Raw genomic sequence first — 24,544 nt, forward strand, 5'->3', positions numbered from 1 at the left:
CCTGACTTGTTCCACTTTCTCTCTTGGTATCTGTGTTACTTGTTCCCTTCCAGTTGGGCAGTGTGGCATAGTGGGAAGAGCACCAGGCCAGGCAGCAGAAGACTGTGATTCCAGCACTGAGTTTGTGTTCAATTGTGTGTGATTTAACACACAAAGTATGTGTGTGTGATTTAACACAAGCAGGCTTACTCCACCATACTCAACCTCAGTTTTCTCATCTGTTTAAAGAGGGGATTGCATTAAAACTAATGTTTACCCAAAGTCTTGAATTACAGAAATCATTCAAGTAAATGACTTCACTAAGTGAAGAACAAAACTGGGTCCCAAGGCCGGGCACGGTGGCTCATGCCTGTAATCCCAGCACTTTGGGAGGCCGAGGTGGGTGGATTTCCTGAGGTCAGGAGTTGGAGACCAGCCTGGCCAACATGGTGAAACCCCATCTCTACTAAAAATACAAAAATTAGCTGGACACGGTGGCGGGTGCCTGTAATCCCAGCTACTCAGGAGGCTGAGGCAGGAGAATCGCTTGAACCCAGGAGGCAGAGGTTGGGAGGCAGAGGTTGGGAGGCAGAGGTTGCAGTGAACTGAGATTGTTCCACTGCATTCCAGCCTGGGCAACAGAGTGAGACTCCATCTCAAAAAAAAAAAAAAAAAAAAAAAAAAGAAGAAGAAGAAGAAGAAGAAACTGGGTCCCAGATTATCTATACAATACAGTCTGATCCCAATTCTGTAAAAAATTTATAGAAAAATCTACAAGGAGATTACACACACACACACACACACGTAATTGCATTGGTGAAATTATGGGTGATTTTATTGTGCTTTTAAAAAAACACACTTTTTAGAGCACTGTAAAATTCAGAGTAAAACTAGAAGAGGGTCCAGAGATTTTTCACACACCCCGCTTCCCTACACATGCATAGCCTACCATGCCTCACTCCCCGACCAGAGTGGTACATTTGTTACAGCTGATGAATAAATCAACACATCATTATCACCTGAAGTCTATAGTTTGCATTAGGGTTCACTCTTGGTGTTCTACATTCTGTGGGTTTGGGCAAATGTACAATGACATGCATTCACCATTATAGCATACAGAGTAGTTTCACTGCCCTAAAAGTCCTCAGTGCTTTGCCTATTCATCCTTCCCTTCCCCTGACCCTTGACACCACTGATCTTTGTTGTTTCCTTTATTTTTTTGTGTCCTTCAAATTTCTTACAATGTGAGTATATTACTTGTATAATTTGGAAAAACTAACACAAAATATTAGGAGACTTTCCTTGAGATTTCAATATTCCAAGTTGCTGAAACATCTCAACAGCCCGAGAAAATAATGAAACACCAGGACACTGAAGTTCTCCTTATTCATCTCAGTTAGTCCTGGGCCTTCATGAATGGAAGGGTGGGCTCAGCCTTTCCTGAGCTGACATTCTGACAGTGATAGATTACTCAGGCCTCTGAGCCAAAGTCTGGACCCTGAAAGCCCGGCTCTGTTGTCTTTATGGGCAAAACACATGCCTGCCCGGCTCTGGGAATGAAGTGGGCTTTGCTAGATCTGAGCTTGGAGACTGATCTGATAGGCCTAGACAGGCCACATGAAATAAGAATCTAAGCTCTTCCCCTGGCTTCCACCTGGACAACAGGAAAAGGTTGGTCTTTTCAGCAGATGGCCTGATTGAAAGTGAGTCCAGGACTTGGCTCTTCCTTGCTGGCAGAGGCCCCTTTCTGTGATGACCTCCTGGCCCTATAATTCTTGTTCCTGGTGAACAGGGACATCTAATTAAGACATCTGTGGAAGAGGGCCTAGCAGGAAAAGGTTTTTTCCCCTTAAATCTCAAGTGTCAAAAGAAGATGAAAAAAATGCTATATAACTCCTTGGGCTAAGAGTCAGATAATTGCCCTTTCATGATTTTACTACAGGGGGCTGATTTTTCCCATACACAAGGAAAATGGTACATCACAAAATCACTTCTCCAGGAGTAAATCTCTGGAAGTTTCTCTTTTAGACCCAGAATGATACAACTATTGCAAATATACATGGAGGTCAAATAAGTCAGTTAATTTCCATTATCATCATTGATCATCTTTTCTCAAATATCACATAATGACATATCCCCAATAAATTCTTCCTTGGTAGCTCAGAAACATTAGCCACTAAAACACAACCTGCCCAGACAGTTTGGAACGTCAATGAATGAATTGTATCTTTTTCCAGGTTCCTCTTGAAATTCCAGATAAAATAAACCCCATCTCTACTAAAAATAGAAAAATTAGCCTGGTGTGGTGGCATGCACCTATAATCCCAGCTACTTGGGAGGCTGAGACAGGAGAATCACTTGAACTTGGAAGGCAGAGGTTGTGGTGAGCTGAGATTGCACCATTGCACTCCAGCCTGGGCAACAAAAGCGAAACTCCATCTCAAAGAAAAAAAAAGAAAAGTCTCTAGGTAAAGAATTTGGGGCAGGATGCTTTTCACCACTGAGTTTCTCTCTGGGAGTTTAAAATCTCAGAGCTACTAGTTTCACCCTTTCCTCCCTAGTATGAGAATGATTTATGCCAGAATATGCCTCCTGTAGTCCTTAGAAGATGTAAGAGTTATCTGTGCCTTACATCCATTTCACCAAGTGGCTCTGGACTAGCATGGCTGAGTGGCGTGCCGGGCAGGGCGTGGATGAGCCAGCACTTTTGTGGAGTCCTGCCCTGCTGCTGCTGTCCCTGAAACCATCGGGAAGGCACAGCTGCTCCTAGTCCTTGCTTTCTGGTGCTCTGTGCGCAGCCTGGAGTTTGCTGAGCTTATGATCCAGCGGTAACTGTTTTTCCCCAACCATGCTCTGCTTTCCATCTATCATGAACTGTTTATCCCACCAGGCCTTTAGTTAAACACTGAAAACTCGATAATCCTTCCAGTTTCTCTTTTTGCTGTGACAGGAAAAAAGATTAGAACTACATTGAAGAAACTCTCTCATTCCAGGTCCCTGTTGCAATTAGTTCCCCTTCTCTTAGCTGTAGTATCTCTAGTCTATCTTGTTTTATATATATTTAAAATATATATTTAAAATATAGGCCAGGCGGGGTGGCTTATGCCTGTAATCCCAGCACTTTGGGAGGCTGAGGCGGGCAGATCATGAGACTGAGACCAGTCAGGAGATTGAGACCATCCTGGCCAACATGGTGAAACCCTGTCTCTACTAAAAAATACCAAAAATTAGCCGGGTGTGGTGGCACGGGCCTGTAGTCCCAGCTACTTGAGAGGCTGAGGCTGGAGAATCACTTGAACCTGGGAGGCGGAGGTTGCAGTGAGCCGAGATCGCACCACTGCACTCCAGCCTGGTGACAGAGCAAGACTCCATCTCAAAATAATAATAATAATATAATAATAATAATAATAATAGTAGTAATAATAATAATAATAAAACTGCATTCTTTTTCCCCTGGGCACATCCCAAGAGCTGGAATTCACCTTTGGATATCTATAAAGCTTTTCAATAAAATGATAATGCACAGTAGGAAAAAAAAAAAAGGTCTGACTCTCTGGGTCTTTGTATTGAAAGCTTCAGGAGCAACCTGGGAGAAAGACAGCCCATGAGACACCTTTCATGAGAAGAGGATGCCCAGTTGACACACTTGGAGACTGAGGGTGCAGGTTGAAGGAGATAATGGCAGACCGTGCTGAGTTAAGAATAGAATATACTTTTGTGCTGGGTATGGTGGCTCATGCCTGTAATCCCAGCACTTTGGGAGGCCGAGGTGGGTGGATCACTTGAGGTCAGGAGTTGGAGACCAGCCTGGCCAAGATGGTGAAACCCTGTCTCTACTAAAAAAGTACAAAAATTAGCAGGCGTGGTGGTTCACTCTTGTAATCCCAGCTACTCAGGAGGCTGATGCACGAGAATAGCTTGAACCTGGGAGGTCGAGGCTGCAGTAAGCTGAGATTGTAGCACTGCATTCCAGCCTAGGGGACAGAGCAAGACCTTATCTAAAAAAAAAAAAAAAAAAAGGAATAAAGAATACTTCTGGAAGGTGGCCTGAATAATAAATGCTAATATTTATCAAACATTTACTGTATGCCAGGCACTATTCTAAGCATTAACATATCTAACTCACTTAACCTTCATAACAACATTTGTTATCTCACTTGGGGACACTGAGGCACAGAGACATTGTTCAAACATGCCCACGGTTACAGAACTAAATAGTGTTGGCTCTGAGAATCAAACCCAGGCAGCCTGGCTCCTTAAGCAACATGCTCTGTTGCCTGATCCAACTTGAGTTGATAGTACTCAGGACATTTATATTAAATATGAGAACAGAAATTAAGTACGGTAACCTTTACTTCTCATTTTCACAGGAGCTTCTGGCCTTGGGCCTGGCCTGCCAACAGCAGAGAGGAATGGCTTCCCATTGATAAATGTGTCAGGGAAGATCCCACATCTCTGACAGCCCAACAGTGGGCCTATGGGCAGCAGGCACCACTACAGCGGCCCCGCTGAGAGTGCAGCCTTGCTCATTCCACAGGAACCAACCACACCACCAGGACCATTGTGTCCTCTCTTGGTATAGGAAAGACTGCAGGAGTTTTGAGGTTGGATGATTCTAGATTGAATCCCTGGCTCCACAGGTCACACCAGGGGTATATCATTTCTTAAGGCCTCAGTTCCTCATGTGTAAAGTGGTGTGATTGTGAAGCTGAAATGAAATGTGTAATGAGCAGATGCCTGGCAAATACATCTTCAAGACCATTTGAGCTGGCTTCCCTTGCTAACTTATTAGCAACTCTTCAACTTACTCAAAATAGTGTATATATGTTGTTGGAAGTCAACCAGGGCACATTTTTACCCTCTTGCTCTGTTCCTCTCCAGCTACCCACTGGTAATCTGCACCTCAGCCTTAGAGCCACAGCCACTTCTCTCTCTCTCTCTCTCTCTCTCTCTCTCACACACACACACACACACACACACACTCACTTTCTCCTGAGAAGGCTCTCCACTTTCTGGGCAGGCAGACATATCAGAGATAAACATCTAGCAAGCTGTTCCAAGTCCTGACTTACTCTGTTCTAGGGCAAGTAAAGCAAAAACCTTTACCCAGCCTCAGAATCCCAGAACATTCAAATGACAGGAGCCCCAGAGATGGAGGTTCTGAAGGCCACAGGAGGACCAGATCTGCATAAGATTGCACAATTATATAAGGACAGCACTATTGGTTAGGTTTCCCCACTTCTCCCCAAGGATGAGATATTCCACACTTTTCCCACAAATCTTATATTCCAAAGACTTACCAGTATCAGGGGCACAGGCCTCGTCTGCTTTGGTGGCATTATCTGCATTCTGTATATTAGTATCTGAGGAACAAAAAGAAGATTTAAAGACCAGACCAGGCCTTCCAGCTTCTTGGAAGGGCAGGTACGGGACCTCCCCATGGAACCTGGTTCACCTGGGTTGTGTCTATCTCTGGGTTACTGTCAGCTGGGTTCACACTCACTTATTGGGATTGACTGTGTCTCCCCCATTAAAGCCCAAGCTCCAGGAAGACAGGGATCATGGCTTCCCTCTCCTCTAACACTTCCAGGCTAGTCCCAGCCTGGACACAGAAGCTGAATGTGCTCCATCCGTGGACTGTCAGCCTTTGCTGAAGGCTCTCTTCCCCCGCCATACATTATTTTGTGTCTCCTCTTTCCCCACCCTGCTCTTTGATCTGTAGTGGCAGGAATTATGCCTCCTTTTTATTCCTCTTGCTGAGAGGTTCATCAGGGCTTCCTGTAAAGTGCTCTGAGGAAGGGCGTCCCCCTGTCTCTTGGTTCATATTCGCACCCACGGGGTAGTTACTATGTTCAGGGGACCCTCTAGGAATGCAGTCTGTGGCTGTGGCAGGGGGTGAGAGCTGCACAAGTTCTGCCCATCTTGGGGAAAACTCTGTGTACCTGGGCTATTGGCCTCGCTGTTGCTGGCCCCCTCTGTCGGGTGGTCAGAGGTCTCCTGTCTGGGCTTCTGGCTGAAGGCCAGGAAGAGGTGAGTGCTCAGTGGCTGGGGAAGGTCCACCTCCAGGTATGCCCTCATGAACAGCTTGAAGACATCATAGCTAATTGGCTGAGAAGGAGCAAAAGAGCAAAATCAGTGGAGAGAAGCAAAGGGACAGAGAGGAAGAGAGAAGGAAAAGGAATAGAAAAGCTGGCAGGTGAGAGAAATGGAAAGGGAGGCAGCAGGACATGGAGGAGCTGATGGGGACAGGAATGAAAAGGCCAGGGAAGTGATAGAGAATGAGAGACACAGGGTGTGGGGGATGGATGTAAGAAAGAGAAAATGCTGCAGTTGCATATTGGGAGTTGGTGGGGCACAGAACCAGGGCAGGCTCCTGTAATAAGAAATGATATTACGTAAATTTAGATAAAAAGGGAGATGTTAGAGAGTGAGCCTTGCAAGTGGAGGCCAAAGTGCAGGGCTCTGCCTTAGTCCAGGCCCGTGTGAGGGATGTGGCTCCAATGAGCGGGGACAAGGCCTGTGCTCTGGAATCCTAGTTAAGATGAAGAAGGATGTAGTTGAAAATATGATGGAAAGAAATGGTTCTTCTGTGGTATCTTGGTTTCCCTCTTGTGCCACGACGGATGTGATGCCTGAGTATTCAGGTCTCAGAAAGTAGGAAAGACCTGGAGAGAAAAGAACAGGCTCCATCCTTCATTACTTTCATAGTCCTGATCTTCCCTGGAAAAACCCTCAAATAACAAGGGGGGGTGTGTTTCTGGCTCAGCTGCTTCTCAAAACATGTCCTTGTGAAGGTTTTAGGCACCAGGAGAAGAGCAGGAAGCCAAGGACAGAAGGTAGAACCAAGAGAGATGCCAAAAACTAGACCCTCTTCCTGCTGTGTCTCTCCCGGTACCGCCTGGCTTCTGGTCCCAGGCTGGGAGCAGCTTTGCCAGAAAGGGCTGCTGCACTCAGCAAACACTCAACAACAACAACAGTTTGCAGTGAGTCATCACTGGCTTGTGCTTTGATGGCATCAGATTCTTCATCAAATCGGCAGATGCTCCTGGAAATCATTTGAGGAAGCACTACTCCGAGATCTGCTGTGCAAGCTTTTGTGAATAATAGCAGCCATGAGAATAAAATCCCTTTGCAGGAGTCTACTTGGTGTGCCCATCAAAATGTTGGTAGCATTTAACCCCTTGTCTGTTCTGGGAGATCTGGGGGACTTCCCAGAACCAGAGACTGGCTTACATGTGTATAAACAAGTTTGGGTTCAAAATCTTGACCTTAAAAGCAAGTAATGGCCTCCTCAACCCACTGGGGGGCTGACAAATAAATTTCTGTTTAGCACCAGGCTTGACTGTTCTATCCATCTCCTTTGCAGAGTGAAGGAAGTCTGAATCTGGTAAGAGGCTCTTACCAGATCAGGGGAACTCGAAGCAAATGGTAGACTCACATTTCTTGTGACAGCTATCCATCTCTCTGTTCCTTTTCTGTCCCCAAGTCTCTGTGTCTCTTTATTTCACACTCTTTCTGTCCCTCGCTGTCTCTGTAGCTTCATCGCCTCAGAATGTCCCTTCCTCCCACATCCTTCTCCTTTCTCCTAATACACAGTAACAAAATATTTTCTTCCTCCTCTCTTTTCTTTCTTTCTTTTTTTTTTTTTTTTTTCTGAGACAGTCTCGCTCTGTCACCCAGGCTAGAGTGTAGTGGTGTCATCTCGGTTCACTGCAACCTCTACCTCCTCAAGCAATTCTCATGCCTCAGCCTCCCAAGTAGCTGGGATTACAGGCACGTGCCACCATGCCCAGCTATTTTTGTGTTTTTAGTAGAGATGGGGTTTCACTATGTTGACCAGGCTGGTCTTGAACTACTGACCTCAAGTGCTCTGCCTGCCTTGGCTTCCCAAAGTGCTGGGATTACTGGCATGAGCCACCATGCCCAGCCCCTCCTCTCCAACTGTGACCTACCCACTATGATCCTTGATTCCATCCTCGCTGGCTCTGATTGCACCTCCAGGATTTTCTTTTCATCTACCTGCAAGTATGTTAAATGTCCCCTATTCCAAAGAAAGTGCTGTCTACCAGAGCTACTGGCCCATCCTTCTCCCCTTTCCTTTCAAATTTCTCCAAACAGACCAGATTAGCCTCCTCACCTCCCTAATCCCATTTGGACTGGATCCTAGCCCATTACCTCTGAAACTGCTTTGTTGAAGGTCACAGATATAATCATCTCTTTTTAGACTGTCTCATCTTTGGCCTCTCTGCAGCATTTCATCCTGTCTTCTTTTTGAAGCTCCCTATTTTCTATGCAGTTGTTCTGTTTTGGTTCTCTTCATTCTTTACTTTGATTGACTGAATAATATGGCACTGTTCTTCATTAATTTGTTTCTAAAGCTCTTTTTGCTTTGTCTTTTTGTATCACTTTAATTGACAAGTACTATTTTAAAAGGTAGTTTTCAGTTCCATAGTGAACTATTAATCTCTTTCAGCTAGCATCAAATGAAAACTATCAGAATAACATATTTCTGGAAAGCAGACTGTACTAAATGATCTAATAAAAAGAAAGTTTAAACAGTCTAACATAATGCTGTAAAGAACCAAAGCCAAAAGATCATGAAACAAGATCAGCATGAGATTCAGCAAACCTCATGACTGGTCTCAGACCAAGCGCATTTCCCCTCCTTTTCCAATCTGTTTCTTCTTCAGCAAATTGTGAGTGCTGAACTAGAAGATTTCAAGTTCTAAACTTCAATTAGCTTGCTCCCTGAAAACCAGCTGATCTTTCCGACTCCACAATTTCTGTTAATGCCAATGACACCATTATGCTCCCAACATTACAGGCTGATCTTTGAACTGTCAGTTGTCTGAGACTAGTTCTTGTCTCTTCCTTCTGTCCACTGTTCTTCTGCAACGTCTGTCACATCCAGACCTTTTCTATGTCCATTGTTCCTGCTGCCATCACCAAAATTCCTAGATTCTGACTTTTGTTCCATATAACTCACCTGGACCATTGCAATACTTCTCCAAAGCTTCCTTATCCCCATGTCCATCTGTTGGTCCTCCCACCTATCTTACCTATCCTTGCCCTGTTGATCTTCCTAAAGCACAACTCTGATAAGATTGCTTCTCTACTCAAAAACTTTCCATGGGGAGGGCACAGTGGCTCATGCCTGTAATTCCAGCCCTTTGGGAGGCTGAGGCAGGTGGATCACGAGGTCAGGAGATCGAGCCCATCCTGGCTAACATGGTGAAACCCCGTCTCTACTAAAATTACAAAAAAATTAGCTGGGCATGGTGGCGGGTGCCTGTAGTCCCAGCTACTCGGGAGGCCGAGGCAGGAGAATGGCGTGAATCTGGGAGGCAGAGCTTGCAGTGAGCTGAGATGGCACCACTGCACTCCAGCCTGGGTGACAGATTGAGACTCCGTCTCAAAAAAAAAAACCACCACCACCACCACCAAAAAACAAACTTTCCATGGTTTCTAATTGCCCATGGAACTAAATTGAGATCAGCTGATGTACTTCTCTGTTCTTGCACTATACATTATAAAATATTTGCAAAACTAAATTGGCAAGTGGAAATTAGATGAATGTAAATAGAAAGTCTAATATGCAGTGTTCTACAGTCCAGTGGGTCATCCTGTGTACTCTCCTAGACCTTTGGAATTCATAGCCTCCGATAATCCCCTCCAACCTAGATTTGTAGTTACTTCAAGCTCTGAGACGATTCTGGCATTTTCTGCTATTATTCCCCTTGTGCATGTATGCACTCTGTCCATGCTGACCTCTGTGTTCTTTCCCAACCAACCCTCCATGCACTCTGCCCTGCATGAACTGCTTCCATCTCTACGTGTTAAAAGTTCCAGTCATGCTTTAAGGCCCAACCCAGATTCCACCTTTTCCAGAAAGCCTTGTGATCTTCTGTCCCTGAATTTCCATACTTGGTACCTTGGTTCCTGTCTTGTGACACTCATATCTGCTGCTGTGCGTTGATATATAGTGGTTTGTGACACACCTTGGTTCTCTACTTGATCCAGAGCTCCTGGAAGGTAGTGAGAATGTCGTCTTTCATGTTTGAATTCCCCACACCACCTACCACAGGGTTCTTCTTAGGTATTTGAATGGATGATGAACCCTAATCACTGCACCTCAGGAATAGCCTGGTGCCTGGCCCCTGGATGTCATCAACTGTTATGGGATCCATTCAATCTATATATAGATTGAATGGATATATATATATATATCTCCACTTACAATTTGCTGAAGAATAAACAGATTGGAAAAAGGTGGGAAATATATATTATATATATATATAAATATGCATTTATATATATAGATATAGATATAGATATATCCTGAGCCTCTTAAGTACAAGAAACAGTGCTGGGCACCAATGAATTAGGTATTTGTCCATATCTTCAAAGAGTCAGTGTTATATAAGAGGTAAAGATATTGAAATAATTGCAATGCATGGTCATCAGTGGCAAGTGCCATAGGAAAAGAACTGACAAACTGTTATGAGAACTTAGAAAATAATACTGACGGAACTTATCCAGCCATGCATGTCCCTATCCTAGAGAACAGGATGCACAGAATAAACCTGGAAGCACAGAACTTGCAAACCAGAAGAGTCTCAGAGAGGACTTGGTCTTCTGATGCCCCCGAGGCTCAGGAAATTGAGTGATGAGCCCCAGCAAGCTAGCAGCAGAGTGAAACCAGAGTCCAGACCTCCTGACTCCTAGTCCAGTGCTCCTGCTTCTATATCTGTCACAGGGTCCAGAATTGGCACAGTGCTCCCTGACACTCCCTTCCAGTATTCCAAGTTCAGCAGGCAAAGACATGCAAAAATGTGCCACACTCTCAAGGTGATATCTGGGTTATACAAAAGTTCTTTAAAAGAACAACCCAGGAACAGAGTAGTTGCTTAGTAAATGCATCATGGGAGACTAACTAGGGAGTGGCTAGGGGTCATGCCCAAACCAGATGACCAACCACTATGAGGCTTGCTGGCAATTCTCTGAGACCTGGAATAACATCCCAGGCACACTCATGGTTCAGGCCAAGGGAACTCTATTTTCCCCCAGCAGCTTTTATGCAGGAATTAGCTGGGCAATTTGCTCCTGCTGCAACATGCTTAAAGAGAGTGTGTTAATCCTTACACAGACCAAGAAGAGAGGAGAACTAGATGGAGAGCTTAGCAGGCATCAGGCACTTTCATTCTCAGGACAGCAGTGTGGGGAAGAATTGTTACTGTCATTTTGGGGATAAAACAAATTTTGACAACATAAATAACTTGCTGAAGATCACAAAGCACGTGGCAGAGCTGGGCTTTGTGCTCAGGTGTCTGGGTCCAGGCTCACAGTGCCACCAAGCCACCTGCCTCTTTTGCTCTTTTGGGTTTTGTCCACTCTCTAGCTGTCTGCCACCACTCTGTTCTCCAGAGAATCACTTGGTGCTGATGGGCAAGCGCATGTTCATCACGGCCAGATGCAGCTCTGCCACTCTGTAAAGTTTTATTCCCATCCTACCTTTGCTAGCAATCTGCCCCTTCCCACAGCTAACTCGTTTCTCATTGAGACATTTTAGCAGCAGTAAGCCATCAAACTCCAGAGAAATTAAACCCTTCTTGTTTCCCTAACCCCCGTGCCATGACATTACACCTACTAGAAGTCAGCTGCACTGTGTGAGAGAACAAAATCAGAGTGGCAGAGCTCCCTTGGGACCCAGCAGTGCCTGGCGTACAAAAAGTGGGGGCCAGCCCCGACAGAGGCGAGGGCGGCTGCATGCTCATAGCAGCCAAGCAACTCCCTGCTTCTGAAAACTCCTGTGGCCTCCACACCCGCAGTGGCCCTGACCAAACTGTTCCTCTCCCACTCATCAGCCCCAGGGCAGACAAGCTGATTAGCAGCCCCCGCCAGGCTTTGTTCCTGTGTTATGAGCTGGGGGTGGGGGATGTGGGGCAGTGAGTTCTTTGCTGGTTCTGCTATCTTCTCTGCTTGGTTTCTCCTCAGGAATGTTCTTTGAAATGGTGCATTCTCAATCTCACCCCTGTTCTGGCTACCTTCCTCCTGCTTCATTCTCTCTGCAACTGGTGCTTTTTATCCAAAGCCCCTCTTAGGTGTACCTTGAGGGCACAGGCTCTGTTGATTCATTTCCAGTGTCCAGCAGAGAAGGTGTTGATCAGTTTTGTTCAATGGATGACAATGTGAATAAGAAAGTGGCCAGTCTCTCTCTGAGTTAATCCTGCAGATCAGTCACTTTTCTGTGGTTAGTCTTTATAAAAGGACTCAGGAGCAGGGAAAATGGAATTGAGTTAAAAACATTCTGGGGAAAGGGGATGGAAGAGGGATAACAACAGGTACAAATTTTTAAGTGCTTGTAGAGTGTTAGCCACTTTGCAAAGATCCTCTCATTTAATTCACATCCACAAACTTTGAGGCTTTTTTGTTATGTACAGTTTATAGATGAGGAGAGTGAGGCTCAAAGATATGAAATATTATCGAAGACCACTTGCTGATGGCAGAGGTAGAAGTCTAACCTAAGACTGTATAATTCCAAGGTCATGGCTGTCAAACCTGACCCGGCCAGTAGGAAATAAGTCCTGGAGGGCAGGAACTGTGCTTCTATATTTTTATGCCTTCTACAGTGCCCAGTACAGTGCATAGAAGCCCAAGAAATGTTAGATTCACTGAATTTGAAAGTAGGGGGAGGTCTTGTATTCATTTATTCAGTCCACAAATATTTATTGAATGTCTGCTATGAGCCAGATACTTTTTCAGGCACTGAAGACACAGCAGTGAATAAAAACATGCTAGTGGGAGAGACAATTATTTAAGTAAATTATGTAGTGGGACAGGTGGTGAGAAGTACTTAGGAGGAAAATAGTGCAGAGCAGGGGGATAGGAAGTGTCGGGAAAGAGGGCTTCAAGTATTAGATGAAGAAGGTGATGATCACTGAGAAGGTGACTTGAGCATAGACTGGAAGGTGGTAAGGTAATGGATAATGTGATGTGCTGAGGAGGAACATTCTAAGAAACAGTAACAGCAAGAGCAATGGTGCTGAGGTTATGGTGACACCGGCTTGTTTGATAGCATCAAGAAGGCTAATATGCTGAAGATGGGGAGAGTAGCAAGAGATGAGGTCAGAGAGCTGGAGGAGGTGCAAATTGTAATGATCTTCATGTTTACTCTGAGTAGGGATGGGGGGAACCATGGCAGATTGTGGAATAGAGCAGCGACAAGCTCTGACATAAATTTTGACAGATTACTCAGGATGTGTGTGAAGAATAGACTGAAGCATCAAGGGCAGAAGCAGGGAGACCAGTTAGGAGACTCTTGCAATAATCTGGGCAAAGTATGGTGATGACTCAGGTCAGGATGCTCGCAGTGCAAGTGGTGAGATGTGTCTGTATTTTGGATATATTTTGAAGGTAGATCTAACAGAATTTGCCAATGAATTGGATGTGGGAAGTGAGAGAAGGACAAAAGTTGATGATGACTGCACAGTTTCAGGTTGAATAACTTGAAGGATAGAGTTGTCATTTACTGAAATGGGGAAGACTGCTGAATAAACAGGTTTTATAGGGGAAAATTAAGGACACATCATTTTAGTTCATGTTAAGTTTGAGAAGCCTATTTGATTTTTAAGTGTAAATGTCAAGTAGAGGGGTAAGAAGAAATCAGGAGGATGTAGCGTCTTAAAACCAAGTGAAGAAAATGAAGGATGACTTGACCGACCATGTCCAGTGATGTTGAGCAAAACTGCTATTGGATTTAGCTGTAGGGAGGCCCTTGGCTATCTTGACTAGTGGTTTGAGTGGAGGAGTGAAGGCTACAGATTGATGCAAGGCATTTCGAGAAAGTAGGAAGAACAGAATTTGGAGGCAATGAGTATAGACAAGTATTTTGTTCAGTTTTGCTATAAAACACAGGAGGGAAATGAGGTGGTACCTAGAGGAGGAAGTGGAGTCAGGAAAATGTTTTTGAATATAGAAGAAGTAACAGAATGTTTACATGGTGATGGGAAAAATAAAACATACAGAAGAAAGTTGATATGAAGGAGACGGAGGTAGAGATACAGAAAGAAAAGGAGGGAGGCAGAGGGAGGGAAAGGGAGTCTGGGGAAGACGTGTTGCTGAAGTAATGCCTGTCAGTAGGCCAAAAGAGGATGGGGTTGTGTGCATATGTTGGGGAGGTGGACTTAGACAGGAGCATGGAGAGTTCATCTCTGGTTACAGAAGAAAAGGTACACATAGGTGGGCACACGGGGTGAGGGAGCTTGTGAAAGATCTGTTCTGTTTGTTTCTCTTTTCTCAGTGAAGTAGAAAACTCAGTTGTTAACTGAGGACGAGGAGAGGAGGGGTGAGAGATCTGAGCAGAGGAGAAGTAGTGGTAGTCTTCTAGGACAGTGGGACGAGTGTATGGGCTTGGGAAACATATGATGCCAGGTAGCACAAATGGTTCACTTGAAACTTAGGAGGAAACATGCTGAAGAGCAAGTTCTTCAAGGCAAGTGGAGTCTCCAAGAGGGAAACAAATTATGGAAAGGCTAAAACACAGGGGTTTTTAAAGGCTTAAAATGAAACTGTTCTTACCTCATGTGGGTCATATTGTTTGAGGCTCCCACCCTCATTAAATTCAGTCAAGACATCTTTTATCTTCTTGGAGGAATCTGAAGAGACACAATTCACATGTGAAACACTGGTAAACAGCTAATGGAAGCTGGGCCAAATAAATTCTCCCTGTGTAACCATGTTTATGTTGGAGCTGCCCCTCAGTCCCAGAAAATCTGGAGAAATATCACCCTCTTCTACCCTTTGACCTCTCACTTCTTCTTTTCCGTCTAATTTCCCCCTTGCATCTAAATTATCTTTCTGAAACACAAATCTAATCAGATCATATCCCTACTCAAAACCATTCAAGGGCTTTCTGTTTCCCCAGGATAAAGCTTACCATTCATAGCTTGGAAGATAAGCCCTTAACTTGGAATACAAGCCTTTGGTGATTTTATCTACCTATTCCTCATTTCCCTATTTACTCTATGTTTCAGACACATCAAGTTACATTTCCAGACATCCCTGACCATATTGTGCACTCTTTCATGGTGTTTCTTCTTTGTCTTGCAAATTTCACCCATTCTTCAATATCCAGCTCAAATGTCAACTCCTTTGTAAAGTCTTCCTTTACTCCAGTCAGAGTTAAGCATTCCCTTCATTGGTTCCCACATGACTTGTACACAACTATGTAATAGTGCTTGTCACATAGTGTTAGAATTTTTATTAACTTGCCTATCTTACTCATCTCCTGCTTCAGCATTACCTTGAGAGCTGTTAAGTGGCTGGTGACTCTTTGTCTATCATACTGTCTGACGTGTAACTAGGGCTCAGAAAAACAATATGTAGATGAGTATACAAACATCTGAGTGAAAATTTCGAAACATTAAAAATTCATTAAGTATGTAGGATGGGTGGGCATTAAACCCCACGAGGCTCTGTCCTTGGTGCTGAAAAACTGCTGTACACTGCAGCAAGATAGTTTCTTCTACTTCTGGAATCTTGACAACTCTGTCCCTTTTTTTTTTTCCACCTGATTTTTATTTTTTATCTTGATGGATACAACGGAGTTACTCATTTTGACACATAAAACATAACCTCAATTATGTCTCATAATTAGCATGGTTGGTTTTATGTTCCCATGGTATTTCTCACATATTTCTGACAGCCAGAAGATCTTCCTCTGAAAGTTGAGGCTTCCACCCCATGCCATGATTTTCCCTTAATATTCCCTCTATGTTGCGTTTACATTGAAAAGGGATAAAGAAAGACTCAGAGAATCCATGAAGCATGGTGGTTTGGAAAATGCTGCTTTCCATAGGAAATCATTCAGAAGCAACTGGAGACAAGACTGGCTGCTTCTTTTTGGAATTTTATAAAGGAATTGGGAACCCAGAAAAGAGACTCAATAATTGTTATTAAAAACATATTATGAATTCATCTTGTGTAGCTATCAGCACTCTAGACATCAAAGCAAACCAGGGTTTCTATGACCTGGGCTCTCCCTCTCTCCCAATATCGTGGGTAATTAAGAGCTTTCCAAGCTCCGTTATTGTTGCTATTGAAACATCTGAGCCAAAGGATGATGTTATTAAAACCTCAAACAGTGTTTTTTGTTGCCCAGGCTCTGTGTACAGAGGGTTAAGGTCTCTTAAGCCTAGGTAAAGTAGGCATATTCATAGGCTGGGCTGTTCTCCATGGCTTTGCTGAGTTGGATTCAATCAAGCAGAAGTTCTAATCATTTCAGGATTGAGACATATTGAAATACAACAGGAAAGTGCTTCTGTTGCCTAAAAATGGAAATTTCTTTCTGAAATTCAAAACAGATGTTGAAAATCGAATAGCTCAGTAAGAGCCAGGCAGCAGATGCTGTCAGTTTGGGCTGCTTCCATTCAATTCAGAAAACACTATGGAGGGTAAGATGCGGCAAGATACTGTTAATGGACTAGTGGGAAAGATTATCTAAATAACTGTGGTACTAATAGCTGTCCCTCACTGGAGACCTTCACCTGCATAGTCTCATAAACTCTCCTCTACTAATCCATGCAAGTATTTTCTTCAGTTTACAGATGAAGAAGTTGAAATTCAGAAAAATTAATTCAACTTGCTCAAGAGCCAGAGTTGTAACTCAGGTCTAGTCTGGCTCAAAGTATATGGTCTTTTCCCTTGAGCATTATTCACTATAGCTTCCTAAACATTTGTTAACATAAGGAAAGGTGTAATTAAGGGTGACACAATGATATGAAGTTCTATGAAACACCAAGTGGGGAAGAAGGAAAATTAAGATGAAAGTGGGATGGGGTGGGAACTGAGGCTGCCCTATAAAGGCTTTATCACTTGAGCTGAGGAGTAAGAATTGGATAAGGTTTATAAAGGCAGATATGAAGTGGAAAGGGTATTCTCGGAAGAGCCCAAGGGAGCAATAGTGCAGAGATGGGCACCACAGAACGTTTAGGACAAGTTAGAACCAGAGAGTCATTTGTGGCTGGATTTGTGGGGGGTCTTGAATGTAGAGTTAAGAACATTGATTTGAAATGGTTAAAGATTTTTTTGAGTGGTGAAATCATATAACCAGCTCTCTGTTTTCTAAAGACCACTCTGGAAACAGGATAAAAGAGAAGTTAGAATGAGACCAGAGCTCAGTTAACATTACACATATATTCAAGTTACTCCACAAGCAGCTTAATTATTTAGGAAAACAAATCCTACATATTGGAATTTATTTTAATGGGAGGTTTTTAACTCAGCTAAAATGTCTAAATTAAAAAAAATAAAAATTTGAGAATATGGGTACCCCTTTTGTGACTTCTGGAAGAAGAGTGTAGAGTTAGCATTTTGACTGAGAACCAATGGAGTAATTTCAATTGAATGTATGATATTTTGATGTTCTCATCGCATTTTGGATATTACACCATTCATTGTAGCAGAATTCCTTTGATTCTAAAGTGCTGCTGCTCTATTTTCAAAATCCTGCTTTATATTTAAATATGTGATATATATACACACACACAAATTCATCATATGTTCACATAAAATAAACAGAGGTTTTAAAAAGAAAAAATAGAAAAGACATTTATTTTAAGATATCTGATTAATAGCTTGAAATTAAATAAATAAAAAAAAAGCACAACAACAAGCCAAGAGATTTCTAACTGGCTTTCCATGAGGTGGATTACTCGTCACACATTTACTTCAATTTGCTTTGTGGGCTTTCGTAGGCTTATAGCATCAATACTCTTTAAAAAAGGGAATCAACCTAATTCTCAAATTTGGGACACTTTACTTTCTCCTTGGATGTCCTCATACACTTTATAACAGTTTTCTTCTTAATAGATTTCTATGTTGGGTTTCTTTTTCCATGAGGAGTAAGTAGGTATTATGCATGACTAATCTACTTTAGTGATAGTTGCTTTATTCTGTTTCATCTTAAGACAGAAAAGAACAATGAGGAAATAGCATTCTTTGGTCTTATTTTAGGTGTCATCTGTGGGTTCAATAGCATAACTTCACAGAAAATTCCTTTGTCAAAGCCTTTACCATAATACCAGCACTAGATTCAGAGGACACCATGTTCCATTTCTGACTGTACAAAATAGGGCCATTTCTACAGCTCTTTGTAACAATTACCATTTTGTGGAGTGCTTGTGACATGCTAGATGCTGTCCTAGTCACCTTACATATTTTATTTAAATCCCCACAACTACCCTCTAATGTAATAATTACCCTTATTGTAGAGAAGAAATTGAGGCTTATGGAATTTAAGTGATTCATTCAAGGAGACTCAGCTCGTAAGTCACACTTTTTAAATATTTCTAAATAATGGGCCATGGTTATGAGATTCACTAGATACTCGAACACTGGCAAGTTAGAAGCCAGGACTCTTCCTCTATGAAAGTGGCTCTCAAGGCTGCCTGCATGTTGAGATCACCTGGAGGGCTCTATACACACTGTAACCCAAGTCTTACCCCAGGTGAATTAAGTCAGCATCTCTTGAGGAACCCAGGACACAGTAAAATTTAAAAGCTTCCTGGAATTCAGATGTACAGTCAAGGTTGAGGACTGCCATTCTAGGACATGATTTTATTGTTGTAAATGAGGACTGTCTTAAAAAGCCCCTGAACTTGAACACTTATTGCCAAGGGAATAAAAAGCTTATAACTGCTAAATTTAATATTGCTGTGCTTGGCAGACATTATCTGTTGTTTAAGTGGACAACACCAAAGAACTCTGCCCAACAGGTCAACTTGTTCAGCTGCTTGGCAAGGTAGAATTATGTTTTGCATTAACCCAGACTGTCAGGACTATCTAAATGCAGTTCTATACTAAATCGGGCGTTCAGAAAGTTTTTCTCTTTGATCAAGGTTACCAGTGCCCTAAGAAGTTTTCAGTCCAAAATTGTCTTGTATACTTTATGTGCCAAGAACTCTGGGACCTAAACCAAGCACTGTTCCTAGTGTTTGAGCAAATTCAAAGCCTTTTAAAGGGAAAAATTTGGCGCCACACACAGACACCTTTGTTGCCTTGTTGGTGTGGGACAGGGATGCGTTCCATCTGAACAAGCAGGCAAATCAGAGACTTCAGTGTTTACAGCAGAATATTAGTTGTGCTGCCAGGACTAGACCCCAAAGTTTATAGTCTGTTGTCTAGTTAAGAACACAGAGTATTTGAGCATTAGATCATTAAACTGTTAAACTTTGAAAAAACTATAAATCAACATTTTCAAAAGTGAATCTGAAAATCCATATATGAGAGTGGAATTCTAAGGTACATGATAACTCTCCATTCCTCAAAGTTCTCCATGAGCTTCTCAAACTGTAATGTGCATATGAGTCACATTGGGATCTGGTGAAAATGCAGATTCTGTAGGACTGCACCAGAGCCTGAGATTCTACATTCTGAATAAGATCCTAAGTGACACCCATTTTGCAGGTTCATAGACCTCACTTGATATGCTCTAAGCAATGTGCCTGTGGATCTGGAGCTGACTGCTGAGGCTTGCCCGTTGCAACCCAGAAAAGACCACGATGCCGAGGACAAAGGAACATATTCCATGGAGTAGAAAGACCCATAAGTGGTGGGCAGGGGGAGTCACTGAGACGAGTGGAAGGGAAAGTTGGCACATGAGCAAAAAAATAAAATCTAGATTTTCCTTCTTCCAGTGAAGGCTGGGATGTATGAATACATTTTCTAATTACTCTAGGAAGTTATACAGTGAGATGCACAACAACAAGAGCAGAGTTTTGTAAGGGTCCTGAAAAATGTCAAAACAGAAGGGCCAGGGCCAGGAGCACTGGATCAAAAGGCCCACCTCTTCAGCCAGCTGGAGGCAGGCCTCAGAGCAGCACGTGGGAAGCACAGGGGAGAAGCCCAGCTTCATAAGCACGGATATACTTGCTACACACATGTTCTCCCACCTAAACTTTGTTTCTTGTTCACTGTTCATCCCCAACATGCAACCCGTTGCCTGGCAAAAAAAAATAGATATTCAGGAAAGATCTATTGAATAAATGAAGGCTAGCAAAGGAATTGAGCTGGTCACACTTGTCCCACGTGTCTTATATTCCCAGGGACATAGAAAGAAAAGGTAGACTAGTGGTTCTCAACCTTGGCTGCTTATTGAAATCACCTGGGGGGCTTTAAAAAATACTGATGCCCAGGCCCCATGTCTACAAACTGTGATTAAATGATCTGGAAGGTGTGGGCAGAACACTGGAAGTATTCAAAGCCTTCCATGTGATTTGAACGTGAGCCAAGGCTGAGGACCACTGACCTGTGGAAGTGATGGCTCTGCCACAGATGTTACATATGACATAATAAGAAAAGACTTTATGTGGAGGCAGAGGGAATTGGGGTCAATAACAAGAAAATGCTTTTTAAGACAACGTTTTTGTCATCATAAATGATCTGAATGACTGGTATGGCTTATTTGTGTAAGTAAAATTTGTATTGCTAGAACATTTTATCATCTTTTCTCCAAATAATTTGGCCTCATCGGTCGTATTTCAAGTGAAGGTAGAGGAGTGGATCAGACAACTTGGGCCATCTTGCAACTGAAAGTGTGGTCCCTGGACCAGCAGCATCAGCATCACCTGGGAGCTTGCTAGAAAAGCAGAATCTCAGCAGTACCCCAGACCTACTGATTCACAATCTGCATTTCAACAGCTCTCCAGGAGATTCGTGTGTACATTAAGCGTTGAGAGCTATTGTTCCATAGAAATTCCTCCCTGTCCATAGATTCTGTGACTCCTGGTGGGCAGAGTACTCCTCATCGTTAAAGGAAAAAAAGGTCTGTCATGCGGAAACACATGTTGGTGAGAAATAGTTATGGCTATATCCTTCCAAGATAGAAGCAATGAGATATGACTCTTCATGGGCCCGGGACTTCATGAGCATTTGATCAAGCCTCACTCTACTGGCCAGCATAAATAGCGAGGTTTTAGTGACATTTACTTAGAGCCTTCTATTGTTCTACAAATCAGCCCTAAATATGTTCTCTGACTCTAACAGTTTTGTATTTTGAACTGTACCTACATCTTAAAGTCAGAAACTTTGCCATAATCTGATTCAAATGAAATATATTTCCTAATAGCATAATTTATGGATTGATTCTCTTTAATTACATCTTAACATTTTGCTTTAATGTAATTTAATTGACACATGCATATCTGCATGCACACACACACGCACACATACACATACACATACACACACTAATGTATGTTTGAAGATTGAGCTCCAGTAGGTACTTTTCGTTTAATTTGTTGTTGCTGAATTGAAGCAAACGAATTTGTACTAGAATTGAGAGATTTTTGGTTCTAATTTTTATTTTACCATCGATCTTCTGTATGACCTTGGGCAAGTCACTGAGCTCTTCCGGACTTAGTAGTCTCATTTTAAAAATGTGCAATGTTTGGCATTGATGACCGTTAAGATTTTTCCCAACTTTAAAAATTCTGGCCGAGTGCGTGGCTTACGCCTGAAGTCCCAGCACTTTGGGAGGTCGAGGCAGGTGGATCACCTGAGGTCAGGAGGTCGAGACCAGCCTGGCCAACATGGTGAAACCTCGTCTCTACTAAAAATACAAAAATTAGCTTAGCGTGATGTTGGGTGCCTATAATCCCAGCTACTTGGGAGTCTGAGGCAGGAGAAATGCTTGAACCTGGGAGGCAGAGGTTGCGGTGAGCCGAGATCACGCCACTGCACTCTAGGCTTGGTGGCAGAGTGAGACTGTCTCAAAAAAAAAAAAAAAAAGTTCTACGCAGTCCAAGTAGCTGCTGGCTGATGTAGGAAATGCTTGGTTTAATTTCTTAGAGAATTAAAAATTTAATGGATGCTTCATCAGTTGTTTTTCCTTTTTTCTCTTTCTGAATAAATGAATAGTTTCTGTCCTTGATGCATCATGGAACTTTTAAGGAATTAACAAAAAATTGAAAAAAAAAAATGCCCACCCCCGACTGGCCACTTAGCAATTCTTGTTAGGAAGAGGGTCAGTAGGGGGTATCCCCACATGCACACATCCTCTGTGGTAGAAATCTATTTAAATATAAAAACCAAGTATTGGAAGAGCTAATGAAGGTTGTTTAATCAACCAGATGACTAAAGCTCTTATCTCCCCTATAGTGTCTCAACTAACTCCCTGTCCAGACAGTTCCAGGGAAAGGAAACCCAATCACTTTTAAGTCAATTCGATTCCAGTTTGGGCAGGTTTGACCACTAGGAATTAATGTATTCCACACTTTAAAGACTTCCTATAACTTCCTCCCATTAGTCCTAGGGCTACCTCTTGAAGCCATTCAAAATTAACTTCACACCTCTTCCCACAACAGAACTGAGCTATTTAATACAACGAGCTCTTCTTCACCTTTCCCTTCCCTTCTCCAATAAATATGCACAGTATCTTCATTTCTCCATAATGTGGCTGTGAGGCCTCTCACCAACTCTCAAACAAGTTCCAGGTTGTCCATGTCCATTGTAAATCACAGCGACCATAAAAAAATTCAGTCCTCTAGAGAGGTCTGATGGTCTATCAGGGTAGGCTAGAATGTGGATATCAGTTTGCCTTACTAGGCACTATGAGTCTATGAATACAGCCTAAGATTGCAATGACTGGTTTGGTTAGATGAAATAGTACAAATGTAGTAAAAAAAAAAAAATCTCTGCAACTGCTAAAAGCTATGCTTCTGAAGAGTACAGAATGATATGGGAATGACTCATGATTGATCTTGTGTGCTAGCCAGTTTCCAAAGATGGCTGCCATGAATTCTTTCCGTCCCTATGTGAGTCCCTCCTCCCTGAGATGTGGAGTCTATTCCTCTACTTCACTGAATGTGAGCCAGGCCTGTGACTGCACTGACCAATGGAATGTGGAGGGAGTTCCGTTCTAGGATCTCTGATCCCAGGTGCTAAAAAGATCCAACAGCAGCTTCTTTTGTGCTCTTGGAGCCCTGAGTTGCCATGTTAGATTTCCAGGTTACCCTGCTGAAAAGAAAGGCTATATGGAGAGGCCCTGGAAGACAAGAAAGTGCTGGAGAAGGAGGTTCCATGAAGGAACACTGAGGTCCCACCATGTGAGTAAACGAGCCATACTGGATGGTCTAAGTCCTCACTTGTTTGAGATCTCCCACCTGAAGGTCCAAATACAGTGGAGCAGAGATGAGTCATGCCCACCATGTCTGCCCAGGTTCCTGATCCACAGAATCATGGGAAACCAAAATGGTGATTGTTTCAGCACACAAGTTTTGAAGTTGTTTTGATGCTGCAATAGGTAACTGAAACATATTGTTAAGGGGAAGAAAACAGCATACAAAATAGTACAGCATGCATATTCTCAAGTTTGTTTTACATATGTATATTGTATATGTGTATGTATGTATATGTGCATGTATATTTTAATATCTATGTTTATACTTACATTTATACATAAACATGCTAGTGCTGGTTATCACTGGAAAATAGAATCATGGGTGGCTTTAAATTTCATTGTTTTATAATATAAATTTCTTAATATCACATTAGCTCTTTTGGTAAGTACTTTACATCGTAGACTGACAACAAACTTACAGTCAGCTATAAGTGTGTGTGTCTATGTGTCTGTACATGTATGTATGTATACATACAAAGTAAATATACATGCTTCCAAGAGCAGTTTTAAGATACCCCACCCCCACCCTATAGAAGGTCACCAGAGAAGGTGCCAACCTTACACTATATAAATGGAAAATACCAAGAGCCTCTCCTACCTGGTAACCCCACTGGAGAAAGTTCTCAATTCTCAGGCTGTACGCTTCATTATTTTGTTATTGTAAAGCTCCTGTTTATGTGGTTATGGAAGAGTGGTTGCTATGGCAATGCAAACCGACTGAACACCAGAATGTGTCTAAAATTGGTGGGAATGACTTTTTCAGGGTTTTCTCTGAGGATTAATCATTTTGTAAGAATTGTATCTTTTTTTTTTTCCTCTCCTGTTTGAACAACAGTAGCAGAGTGCCTCATCCAGTCCCCCGACATGGACAACACGAGCAAGTGTCAGAGAAGGACAAAGGTAAATGTTTAAAGAAAAGGCCCAACCCCAAAAGAGCCCTCTCCTACTGAATACTCCGGTTCCTTTTCATCCCTTTGCCTGCTCAGCGGCTTTGCTGCATCTGGAGCCCCTTCTCACCTTCGCGCCCTCCATGCTGCACTCTTTTCCACCTACTTGCCTTTCTGGTTCTTCTCTCTGTGTCTTCTGCTGACCCCTGAGAGAGACATACTGTAAGCCTCGTTCTCTAGCCTCTTCTTTTCTTTCCTGATGTTCCTGCTGTATGAGTGCCTTCATTCATTTTCTTTCTCTCCCTGCCTTCTCCACATGTAATTCCCAAGTCACAACTATGGACTGACCCCTCATTTCCACTCAAATCCCATCACACACCCTCCTGGGCCTGCAGGACATATTGCTTAGAAAGCAGGATTCCCCAGGATGAGGTCCTACTTTCCTTTCTAGTTCTTCCCCCAACACTACTGATACCACCACCAACACATGCTCTGGGATCCC

At 42.8% G+C, this 24,544-nt stretch overlaps 1 protein-coding gene across 8 annotated transcripts in view; it reads right to left on the reverse strand.

Annotated features, from left to right (window-relative positions):
• The window catches only part of DGKG (diacylglycerol kinase gamma), a 217,004-nt gene that overhangs the window by 143,555 nt on the left and 48,905 nt on the right, over positions 1–24,544 (reverse strand). For all 8 annotated transcript variants that reach the window (XR_004437236.1, XM_033211966.1, XM_033211963.1 and 5 more), the window contains exons 3-5: positions 14,557–14,633; positions 5,922–6,087; positions 5,280–5,342 (exon numbers count right to left, since the gene is read on the reverse strand). Coding sequence is in view for 7 of the 8 variants with exons in the window: in XM_033211966.1 (XP_033067857.1) it covers positions 5,280–5,342; positions 5,922–6,087; positions 14,557–14,633 (306 nt within the window). In the remaining variant the exon portion in view is untranslated. The remainder of the gene's footprint in view (positions 1–5,279; positions 5,343–5,921; positions 6,088–14,556; positions 14,634–24,544) is intronic.

This window comes from Trachypithecus francoisi, unplaced genomic scaffold (assembly GCF_009764315.1).
Source record: "Trachypithecus francoisi isolate TF-2019V2 unplaced genomic scaffold, Tfra_2.0 Lachesis_group0, whole genome shotgun sequence".
NCBI classification, from domain to species: domain Eukaryota; kingdom Metazoa; phylum Chordata; class Mammalia; order Primates; family Cercopithecidae; genus Trachypithecus; species Trachypithecus francoisi.